Source organism: Vigna unguiculata, chromosome 3, assembly GCF_004118075.2.
Source record: "Vigna unguiculata cultivar IT97K-499-35 chromosome 3, ASM411807v1, whole genome shotgun sequence".
Classification (NCBI taxonomy): Eukaryota; Viridiplantae; Streptophyta; class Magnoliopsida; order Fabales; family Fabaceae; genus Vigna; species Vigna unguiculata.
This window is the reverse complement of record NC_040281.1, coordinates 23502555-23514688: the sequence shown is the minus strand read 5'-3', so window position 1 is coordinate 23514688 and position 12134 is coordinate 23502555. Positions and strand designations below refer to the sequence as shown.

Here is a 12134-nt window from a genome sequence, read left to right as displayed (position 1 = left end):
AAGCATGACCCAGAACACGTTTTCATACGAATCATAAATAAAACATACACTAAGAACTCCCCTAACCTAGATTTCCTGAGCTTAGCTTTGACCCTTGCAAGCTCTCCCTTGATCACCAATGTCCTCCTTTGCCTTTCCCCCAACTCAACCCCCCAAAACCTCACTCAAAACTTACCACAGCTCACAAACTCGTGCTCTCTTTTGCAACCACAGTAACAGCTTCACCAAACCTCTCTCTCTTACCCCTAATTAGCTTTTTAACGTGACCTTAATATGGTTTAATTGCACCAAAACGAAAAACAGCATTAATCAAGATTAATTATCACTAAATGGCCCATTGTATTCTGTTTTCAACCCCCCTTGCTGCCATGTACCCTAGGGTTTAGGTGCCTCTTCACCTCCATGCTAGAGTAAATTTTAGCAAAAAGAAAATTACTTTGTTCAAGCCAAGGTTTGAACCCATCACCACACAATTGAAATTCAAGTCTACAACCAATCCAATCAAATCACATTTCATGCCAATAGTTATGCATCTAAAACTATCTTCTTACTCATCATATTCCAAACATGTCATAAAAAAAAAATTAAATAACATACAATTGGCGTACATAAGACTCAAACCCAAGTCCTCTCACATAATCAAAGTACTCTCAACCACTTGAACTAGTACTTTTCCACATCATGAAAGTTAGCATTTAATGGCATAAAGGCTTCTCTTACTCACATTAATTAAATATTTACTTATTTAATTATTTAAATTTAGTGGGTCTTACAATATTTATGTTGTTTTTTTATGGATTTGGAGGTGATACTGTAGTGGATTTGAGAGTAATTTTTGTGAGAGTTTGTGAAGGATTTGATTGATGTGACTAAAAAAAATTAAATTTAATATATGAAAATGTAGAATGACCTAATTGTCCTTGGTGTTAAAAGTAATATAAAATGATATTTATATGAGTTGTAATTATTTTTGAATTTTTTAATGATGAATAAAATTATTAAAAATAATTATTAATTTAAATAAATAAAAATAATAATATATTTGGTATAACAAATTTAATGTTTTTTATTTTCAATATTAAAGCTCGACAAGTTAAATATTTGTTATCATATTTTTTAGAAGGTGGAATAGGTTAAAAAAAAAAAAAAACAAAACTGATTTCAACATGTGTACATTTTTTTATCCGGTTCCAAAGCTTTTGGAATTGATTCCATTCATGTGTGACCACATAGCCCACCTTCAACAATGGGTTCTTCATCATGTACCACAACTCCAACACATATATGGGATGGAATAGATGAAGTGGGACGTGATGCGAGGTTAGCTTCGTAAGCTTCGTAAATTACCAACATCCACCCATAAATCTTATTAGATGAAGTGGGATGAGATTTTAACCTTCTCCTACTTATCTGCGCATTTCCTTCCATTCAAATACACCTAAATGAACACATAAAATCACTTCTAATCCTCGCTCACCATTCTCTTTTAATATGTATCCCCCACAAACAAACACGGTGTAAAGATTAAAGTGAGAGTGAAACTAGTTTCTAGGACAATCATTTTTCTTCTCCAGATGAAAGTACCATTTTATGACCATTTGCACTAAATATTCCTGTTAAAAATTTAGCCTTTGGAAACTTTATGCTATTTTACATGTGGTTCTAAAAATTTTTAGATAAATCATTGGCCTTTGATTTTATTGACAACATGGATAGAAGATACTAAAAATAAATAGAGAAGAATACCATGTAATTCACTAAAATAAAAGCAGTGAACATTCACTAAAAAAATTAAATGTTATTAGATATAATAAAAAGTAAATTGAATGTATTAATGTAATTTTTTTTGTTTGTAAATCTTATTAATGATGATTTTATTTGAATTTTAAAATGGTATTTAGATCCGTTTCAAATATAAAGAAAACATTGAATTAGTTACAAAATAATTGGAAGATAAATATTACTATACAAATCAAGTTAAGGGCAATATTAGTTTCTGAGTAGGGATGACAACGGGTCGGGTACCAATAGTGCCTACCCGCAACCCGACTCGCTAAAAAAAAATCCGCTCGTTACCTGTCTGTTTACCTGTCGGGTATCCACTTAAAAAATACTCGCAGATATTTTTAAAATCCGCGGGTACCCGTGGATACCTGATACCCGCAAATATTTAAAAAAAAAATATATTTTATAATTTTTTTAATATAAAATTATTAAAATAAAATATAAATAAAATTATAATTATAATTATAATTAAATTTGACATAATCAAATATACTGTTAATTCTAATTTTAATTAAATTTAACTTAATAAAATATAATTTTAATTTTAATTTTAATTTTTTGCGGGTAATGGGTACCCGCGGGTACGGACAGTATGATACCCGTACCCGACCCGTTTATAAGCGGGTATTAAAATATTCGCTACCCGCGAGTAATAAATATCCGCGGGTAATAACTATCCATCGCGGATTTTATCTGCGGATATCCGCGGGCGCAAATATTTTTGTCATCCCTATTTCTGAGAGAGTAGGTAAATGATTGTGAAAATTTACCGATGAAAATTAAAGTAATTAAACTTGAGAGTTTAGGTAAATTCGTAGAAGTTCGATAAAGTCGGATTGTAAATTTGAATTGTTTAAATTACAAAATATTAAAATTTTTATAAATAATATATTTTGATATGATATTATAAATTTATTTTATTGAAATATTATTAATATTAGGGTTAAATATGTTTTTATCCCTCAAGTTTCAGTGAAATTTGGGATTAGTCCCTCTTCAAAATTTTTGACCAATTTAGTCAATTATCTTTAAAAATGCGTAAATTTAGTCATTTTAAACAAATTTTGTTAAGTTTATATAACGTTTTAAGCGCATTTCATCATAGTATTTGAATTGTTTACACTGTTTGACATATTTTAGTTTTAATGTTAACTCAAATATTATTATAAAATACGGTTAAAATGTCAAAGAAACTTAACAAAATTGGGTAAGAAGGACTAAATTCACGCATTTGTAAAGATGAAGGACTAAATTGGTATAAAATTTTGAAGAGGGACTAATTCTAAAATTCACTGAAACTTAAAGGACCAAAAACATATTTAACCCTTAACATTATTATTAGTTGAGCATATTGTTATACTATTAAATATTTTTTAAATATTTTTTATAATAAAGGCCTTGAGCCCGGTCTGAGGCCCAAAAATCAGCAAAAACCCTTACTTTCATGACTCCCTAACTTACCAAAGCGCATCGACCGTACGTTACGAGCACACCCGCCAACCTTCAAGCAGCAATCACGCGCAGCAGAAAGGCAGCAACATAGAAAGGTTGCAGACCACGAACACCAACGCAGACGAGAGCACCCACGAACTCGAGCTTCCCGTGCAACGAAGACCGAGCGACGGCAAACGACTTCGACTTCGACTTTGACGGCAAGCAGAACGACAAGAAAAGGTCCAACAAATGTATGATGGAGAGTCCTTAAGAAAAAAGAATGAAGAAGGGGGCTGAATGAGAAAAACACTCAAACCCTAAGTTAAAACTGTGTCTGAAATTAGCAAAACAAAATTTTTGTGTTAGGTGCTGGTAAAAGAGAGATTAAAAATGGTGAATTAATCCTTGTTTGTAACCTTATGTAGTTTAGTCTTGGAATCAAGTATGCGAAGGAGTTGAAGATCCTTATTCTAGACAGTTTTCTTTATCTTCTCTTTCTTTGCACTTCACTTGGTGGAAATTTTACACTCCTCATGCATTTGTATTCTATGTTTTCTCCAGTTGGTGCTGAAGAACCAACACAAACAGTATGGGGAAGAAAGGAGGTAGAAGTTATCAGAAGAAAGAAGTCAAAAACTCTAAAACAGGCTCTCAATACAAGCGTGATGCTTATTCCAGTGACGACATGGATGATGAAATTGATACATGTAACTCCATTTTGTTCATTTTTATTCATTTACTTTTCTCAGATATGTAATAATCTTTTTATTTCATTTGCTGTGACCAACAATTTGAATTTCCATTATAATTTTTATGATTTTGGCCTTCTTGTGCTGACTCACTTGTCTGGTGCTTTGATTTTTCAGTTCATAAGCAGAGGGACATTGTCCCCCTTAACATAAATGATGGCACTGAAGAGTCAGATGAAGATGAGGAGCTTCCCATATTTGATGTTAAGGTTTTGGTTACCCTAAACTCATTTTTATTTATTTATTTTTTAAATTGTACAAACTTTTTCTTTAACTCTATGAAACATGACAGATTAAACTTCTATGTGTTATCTATTTGTTGAACAATTAAAACAAGATTTTAGTGACAATTTGTATATTGTTGTCTCATTTCTTTTCTTTCATATATTGGTCGAAGGATGTTGATGAAGATGATGATGAAGATGATGATGAAGATGATGATGATGACGATGGGGAATATGATGATGATGATGATGATGAAGAAGAAGAAGATGGGAATGACGATTTGGCAAAAAGTATGATGTTTTATGTTTGACATATAGATACATATACATATGTAGGGTGTATGCATACATACATACACAACACACAAATTTACTATAGAGATGGATGATGGGGTTCATAGTCGAGACATAGTACATATATCATTTTCATGCAAACATATTATCTCTACTTAAGTGCTGTAGCGAAAGAGTTTGCTGGACCATGATATAGAACACAATGCATGCCTTTTCTGTGTACTTTGCTCCCTTTTCTGAAAGGATGTGGTATAAATGGTACATTTTGTTACAACCTTCTGTTAATGGAAAGGCTATCCAGCCATTTGCGATTAACCTCTAATAATTTAAAGGCTATTTATCTGTTACTTGTTTTTGAAATAGCAACTGGAAAATTACAAATTTACAAGTCTTCCAGTTGTTAGTATCCTGTTCTGGTGGCTTTAGATAACAGTTTGCACATTCCAATGCATGGAATTTTGAAACTATAATCTGATGGATTAGATAAAACATACATTACAGTTATTTGCACAGGCACCAAAACACACACTTAGTCTTAAATCAATTAGCTAAAATCAGAAACATTTTGGACTTGATAAATAATTTATAAAAATAATAGGCACTAATATGTACTCATGTTGGTACTCGACTGTAGGGAATTCTTGTTTGTTTAAATTCTTGGTTAAGAATGTATTTATAGTTTTGGGCTTGTGAAAAGAACTTTTGCTAAGTCCCTTGGTTACTTGTACAAATTTTTGAAGTATATTCTATTCAAGTGGTGTAATTTCACTAAATGGTGTAGTCTCATTAGAGTGTTATTTTGTTTCTGATGCTTTGGTTCTAGTCATGCCGAATGATGTTGGATGTTCCATGTAGCTAACCTCAACTAGTGATTTAAGGCTTTGTTGCTGATTTTTGTAATCTCACAAAATCAATGTGTATGTTGTGCGTAGTGATTAGGCAAAGGAAATATTTACGTTCAAAGTTTGGGGGAGGTGATGATACTATTGATGATGGTGATGAAGATGAAGATGAAGATGAGGAAGGTTATAAACTTACTTTGGGTGGGAAAAAATTCTCACATGGTGCTGAGAATCGTAATTTTGAGGTGAGAATTTGAGCAATGCATGTAAAAGCAAAACAAAAATGCAGCCATATGTAACATTTAAACCATCATTACGTAGATTTTATCCTGGAAGTGGATCTTTAGCCTAACACTTTTTTGTTTCTTTATGCATTTTATTGTTCTGTTGAGTAATCATAAAATTTTGGTTTAAGATTCAATCAAGTGATGATGAGGCCCCAAAGAAGAGGAAGAATTGGCATTACAAATACAAAGGGAGAAAGCAAAATCCTTAACAATGGAAGACTATGACCTTGTGGATTTAAGTGGAGACAAAGATAATGAGAAATTAACTTTGAAGGTGAGTGCTGCTGATTATCTTATTGTTTGTGGTCATTTTCCATATAACTATAGGAGAAACATAATGGAGGAAGGAAAAATAGGGAAATTCAACATTTGGTGAAGGCATATAAAACTTCAAGTGAACTTCTATATTGTACAGGAGGCATCAGATAAAGGAAACGAAGCAATAAAGCCACTGGATAGGGATATAATCTTCAGTGTTGATGAATTGAATGCTTTGACAAAGGAGGAGCAAATGAATGTTTTATATAGGTTGGGATATTGTCTTTATCTTTCAGCATATTGATTGAGTTATAAAGTGTGATGTTACCTTTTCATGCATTTCCTTAGCTTAATTTCTGCCATATTCACTACTAATGGATTAAAACAGTATCAGATATTCAGATATATTTGTATTAAAACATATATATATGTCAATGTTATCATTTTCCTATGCTTCTTCTTGACTAGTGACTATCCTCTCCTTCCAGGTCTGCTCCAGAATTAGTTGGTTGGTTGTCTGAACTAAATGAGGCACACAGACAACTTGAATGTGAAATTAACCCATTTTTAAGCAAGGTTTTTGCTCTTCTACCTTTTCTTTTTATGTTATCCATGACTTGTAAACCATGTAAGAAGAGTTTAACGTGTATAAATATAAAAGTACTTATTTTTTCTTTCTATTGAGATATTGGACCCCTGTTAGAGGGAGTTCTACTGCTGTCATGTGATCATTAAAGTGTAAATGCTTTTAAATGTGCCTCTTTATTTACCTGTGTTATGGGGTTAATGTATTACATGTGGTCTATACCCTTGCTTTCTTGTGGTAATTACCTCTCCCTTGCATGAACAGTGTATTGCATTACAATTATTTTTATCTTATGTGCAGGTTAAAACGGGGGAAATAGTTATGAAAGGAGAAACACACTATTTCGAGTTGAAGCAGCTTATTTTGTTGTCCTATTGCCAAGCTATAACTTTCTACCTTCTCCTCAAATCTGAAGGGCAGTCAGTCCATGATCATCCAATAACAGCTCGCCTTGAAGAGATCAAGAAATTATCTGATCAGGTCTTGTTATTTTCAAACTAGCTAACTTCTTTGACTGTACGGTTCTACTTTCCAAAATCATTTGCCATATGGTTATGGTTGACATAGTAATATAAAGAGCTTCTGTCCGTTAGAGAGCCAAAATATCATTTATTCATGCCTTGGGTTTCTTTTATACTGTCCGTTAGTGCAATAACCTGGAAGTAGTATAAGGGCATAGACGTGTGATGTGACTGACATGTCTTCATTGTTTCTGTTTTATTAGATAGTCTATGTTTCAACTAAATTTACTAGAAATATATTCGTTATATTGGATAATTTATTATATTGCGTGCACCCTATATTGGCAGCCCGGCTTACACCGGAAAAACGGGTATAATTCATAGTGAATTGATTTTCTAACACGATGTCATCAACTAGTTATCTTCTGACGTTTACTCATTGATATGCAATTGTCACAAATGAGATTTGAGATGAAGTCTGTTTTCCTAGATTTTGCAAATTTTCTAATGTGTGCCTCTCTCATCAGATAAAAGAACTTGACAGAAAACTTCCAGTTGAACTTGAAGACATTCTTGTAGGAAATAATGGGTTAGAAACAGTATTAAAGTCAGATAATGAGAATTCTCGAATGGCAACTGATTCTGTCATTAAAAACCAAGAGCTGCCTCCTGTCTCTGCCAAATCAGGAGATGAAACAGTGGTAGTCATCACTTATTAATCTTGGCTTTTATTGTTATCTGTTCCAAATGATAACTATAAAAAATGTTCTCAACGGTCAACCATTTTTTGCGTTGCTGCAGCCTAGCAAGCAAGATATGCAAAAATTTGGATCCTCAAAGGAAGGTGTACAGAAAACAAGAAAAGTTATACCTCAGGTGAATTATGGATCATGACATGATGTTTTGTACTATTACTTTGTTTCTACTTTCTATTGAGTAAATAATTACCTTTTTATTTGATTTATTTTTGTTGGTTCAAAAGTCTATTAATTTGACTGAAATCAACCTTAACATTGCAGAAGGACCACATTGGCGCACAGAGTTTGGAGATGCTAAAAGTTAGAGCTTCCCTTGAGGAAAAACTGAAGAAAAAGGGTCTGTATGTTGCTCCAAAGCCTAGTAATGGAGTAAAGCGTTCAAGACCAGTTAATGGGTATAACTTTATTCTTCTATTCTATTCTTTACATTACTTGTTTCAAACATGTTGGAACTTAGCCACCTACAAATTTCACAGCCAGCTTGAAACATATGATGATTTTAATGATGATACTGAGGATGTTAACGGGGAAGGGAGATTAATTAATGGTTCTAGCTACAAAAAGGTTTCACAGTTCCTCAATGCAAATATGAAGAAACCCAAGGTACTTAAGTTTTGCCTGATGAGTTATGATTTATGTTTTCTTTTGCAATTTTATAGTGGCGTGTAGATTTGAAGTTACTTGAAAAAGTGTCATCTTAACGACTCTATATGATGATCAAGGATACATTGGTTAAAATTAGTGGAAGAACTTGGGTCCTTAAGTATGTTTTGGTTAAATCTTATGTCCTCAGGACCTTTGGTGTGGGAAAATCTCTTGTTTAGGCTACAACAATTTCACTTTTTATATAACTTGTTAATGGCTAACTGATCTCTTCTTTTGAGTAAGGTTGTTTCTGGTGATGATGATTTACCCAAGAGAGATGAAATTGGTGAAAGACGAAGGAAACACGAGCTTCGGGTGTTGGCCGGTGCTGGAATTAACACTGAGGACGATGATGACAATGATGAGGATGATCAAATGGGTGGTGACCTTGGACCTGATGAGGTTGAGGATGCTGATGATGATGCTGGAAGTGGGGACTCAGAAAATGAATTTTACAAACAAGTGGAACAACTGCGAGCTGCAAAACTGGCAGCCAAAGAGGCATACTCAAGGTGAAATTTTGGTACCATTTTGGCTCTTTTTGTAATAATATGTTAATGCTATGCCCTTGGCTATTTCAATTTTATTGTTGCCACAGTCTTCAATTTTGTAACAAAAGGTTGATTGATTTTTACAGGACCACTTCAGTCTCCTCACAGCCTGAGACTGTAGAAGGAAAACGCTTAATTTCTTCTCAGGTTCTTGCTCTATCTACTACGGTTTTTAATTGAACGGTTCATCTTTTCTTTCAATTTTTAAGATTTTTCGTTATCACCGATTTCTGCAGATGGAGAAGAACAGGGGACTAACTCGCAATCGCAACAAGGCAAAAAAGAATCCCAGAAAGAACTACAAGGTACTCACTTTGATTGGGGTGAACAAACTCCTAAAATTTTGTTGGTTAACTTGTCTTTCTTGCTTGACATTTGCTATTTTTTTCTTGTTATCTTAATGTTGTGCAGCTGAAGCATCAAAAAGCTGTTAAGAATCGTAAGGGGCAGGTTCAGAGTATCAGGAGACCAACTGCTCCTTATGGAGGGGAATCCACTGGAATTAATGCAGCTGTCAGTAGAAGCATCAGATTCAAGAGCTGATGTCCATCACCTTCACACCATCTTTCCTAAATTATCCAATTTTGAGTCGTTTACATGTATGGAAGAATTATGTTTGCTTATTACAACAGTTGAGAAATTTTGCTAGTTTTAATACTGCGATTGATTTTTCCTTTTACAAACATTTTTCTTGAAGAAAAATCAAAAGCAAATTAATGTTATTTTAGCAACAATTAGTGTTCGAATGATTGTGTGTCATTCTGGGATTTACAAAATGTTATTTACCACTTGTTTATCTCAGATTTGGAAGGTACTTTTCAATGCTTTTTGTTCTGGTTTGAGCAAAGCCAAACAATACTGTGGAGAAAGATTAGAAACAATAACGATGAGAGCGACTAGAGAAAGAATACAACTGCATAAGTACATAGTTCTATCGATCAATAATCATATATTTTTTCATACTTCTGTGAAAGGATTCGATAGTCAAAAGAAAATTGAAAGCAGGGACTTGCATAGCTGAAGGTGAATTGAATGTTTAAATTTCAAGGTTGTTTGTTAAGAAAACACAATGTTCAACCTTGGCTCATTTATTTAAATAAGTCAAACTTTGGTTCCTTAAGAAATATTTTTAATAGCTTATATAAAATTAATAATTTTATCGTTATAAGTTTACGTGGAAGCTACTTTAATGAATTATAGTTAATTTTAGTTTTATAAAAAATTTCTACCATTCATTCTTAATAAATGATTGAGTACACTTTGTTATCAGAAGTGCATCTTCTCTTCTTAGGGGAAAAAGTTTTTTTTAACTGTGTTTTTATAGAAGTTAGTCTAACATCAAAAAGGAAGAAAAAAAAAACAATGAATGAGGCATGAGCTGTGGTTTGGTTCTACGGGGCAGAATATGATTATACAAATTAAACTATTTTTTTTTTTGTGTGATTTAAGCTAATTCGATTTTTACTTTATCTTTTTTATTAGGAAATCATTTATTTTAAAAATATTATCAATGAACAGTTTTCTTTAAAAAAACATATTAGCTATTGTCAAATTGTATATAATTTCAGTAAAATATTTATAAATGAAATAATCATATTGAAAAGTTAACTAATTTTTTATTATATTAATTAGAAAATTTAGAGATGAAAAAGTCAATTACCACAATATAACACTAGATTTCTAATACAGGCAACATCGAAAATGATTTTAATCGATAAATACAAAGATCTACATCCTATACAAATTAAAATTATATAAATTAAAACGTGATAAATTTAAGGCTTAAATATATATTTGGTCCTCATTTTTGTCAAAATTATTCAATTTGGTTCCTATTTTCGTTGTGTTGTCAATTTGGTCCTCATTTTTGTAAAATTGCATTCAATCGAGTTCTTTTGGCAAACCGTATTAAAATTGTTAACGATACAGTGACAACGTGAAACTGTTTGGGGTAGTGTCAAATTTTTGCAGTGACGTTGGCACTGTTCATTTTTATGGCCGTTGTAGGTTTAAAAGTAAATGAAATCCAATTGGGGAAATAATTAGGGTTTGCAGGAAATCTGTGGCGAGCAAGAAATGTGTGCACAATCCACTTGGTGATTTTGAAATCCTGTTTGTGAGGTATGTCTCATCACATTCGTCTTCCTCCTCTTGCTGTAATAGTTGGGGGCAACCAAGTTGCAGTGGGTCTCATATTCGTGGTTCCAAGGGTATGGGTATAATCCTCATTTGCAAATATGGAGAAGTTGTAGTGGCTCGAGTGGCAAGAACTTCAAAGAATAATGGTAGACAATTTTAGGATTGTTCTAAGTACAAGAGTGTTGCTTCCAATGATATGGTGTGGTGTAACTACTTCAAGTGGTGTGATGAAGAATTATATGATGAATGGGATCGTATTATAGCCCAACAAAGGATGGAGATTTCTGAATTGGAGATTTCTGTGAGGGTTATGAAGAAAACGGTCCAATTTTTCTTAGGCTTAATTATTGCTATTGTTGTAATCTTTATAGTAATGGTGCCAGTAATGTTAAAAAATCAATGTGTTTAGGTGAAGATGTTGTTTTCTGGGTGTTGATCAGATTATGAATGTTAAAAACCTAGTCACTAGCTCTACATTGTAATTTATGAATGAAGCTATGAATGTCTTTTGTGTTCTAGATGAAGCAGGGTTGAGTAATCTTTATCTTGTTCTGGATGCATGAATCTTTATGTTCGTTTAAGTTGCTCAACTCGATCCCAACTCTGGCCCAATCTGGTTTAAAAAGGTTCAGTTAAGTCCCTATTTTCGTTTAAATTGTTCAATTTGGTCCCTATTTTAAGTTTAAAATGTTCAATACAATCCCTATTTTTGTAAAAATTAGTGTAATGGAGTCCGTAATTTTATAAGAAAACCTGACAATCAGAAGTACAAAATATAGCAAAATATAATTCAATGCATACTTTTGGTAAGACAACCTACCAAACAAAAAAGCACAAATGGCAATAACAACTCCAATAATGGAGACCAATATTCATTTAAGTGCAATCAGAACTTGTTTACTCATGCAATTCAATGTTAAACAAAATTCAAAGGCTAGACAAAAGAAGTTAACAAAATAAAGTACCAATTACTACAAAATTACACCAAAAGAGGCCTAAATACATTTCACACAAAATGTGGTCTCCTAAGCAGGCCTAATTAAAACATACAAAAGGATCTTCAACTTGGTCTTCGAATCTGCAATTTCTGCCTTGTGATTGGTTGCCTAGTATGTATTGAG

General features: G+C 32.8%; 1 protein-coding gene across 1 annotated transcript; it reads left to right on the top strand.

Annotated features, from left to right (window-relative positions):
- The first annotated feature begins 3207 nt into the window (after positions 1-3207).
- Positions 3208-9662, top strand: LOC114179707 (something about silencing protein 10-like). Its single transcript, XM_028066125.1, is given in 18 exon segments — positions 3208-3470; positions 3781-3926; positions 4086-4177; positions 4366-4483; positions 5419-5573; positions 5744-5765; positions 5768-5889; positions 6031-6143; positions 6362-6449; positions 6760-6939; positions 7448-7621; positions 7722-7796; positions 7940-8073; positions 8155-8281; positions 8567-8835; positions 8961-9021; positions 9111-9179; positions 9286-9662. Coding segments are annotated over 17 exon segments (2049 nt in total). The 5' UTR covers positions 3208-3470; positions 3781-3808; the 3' UTR covers positions 9418-9662.
- Positions 9663-12134: the final 2472 nt, after the last annotated feature.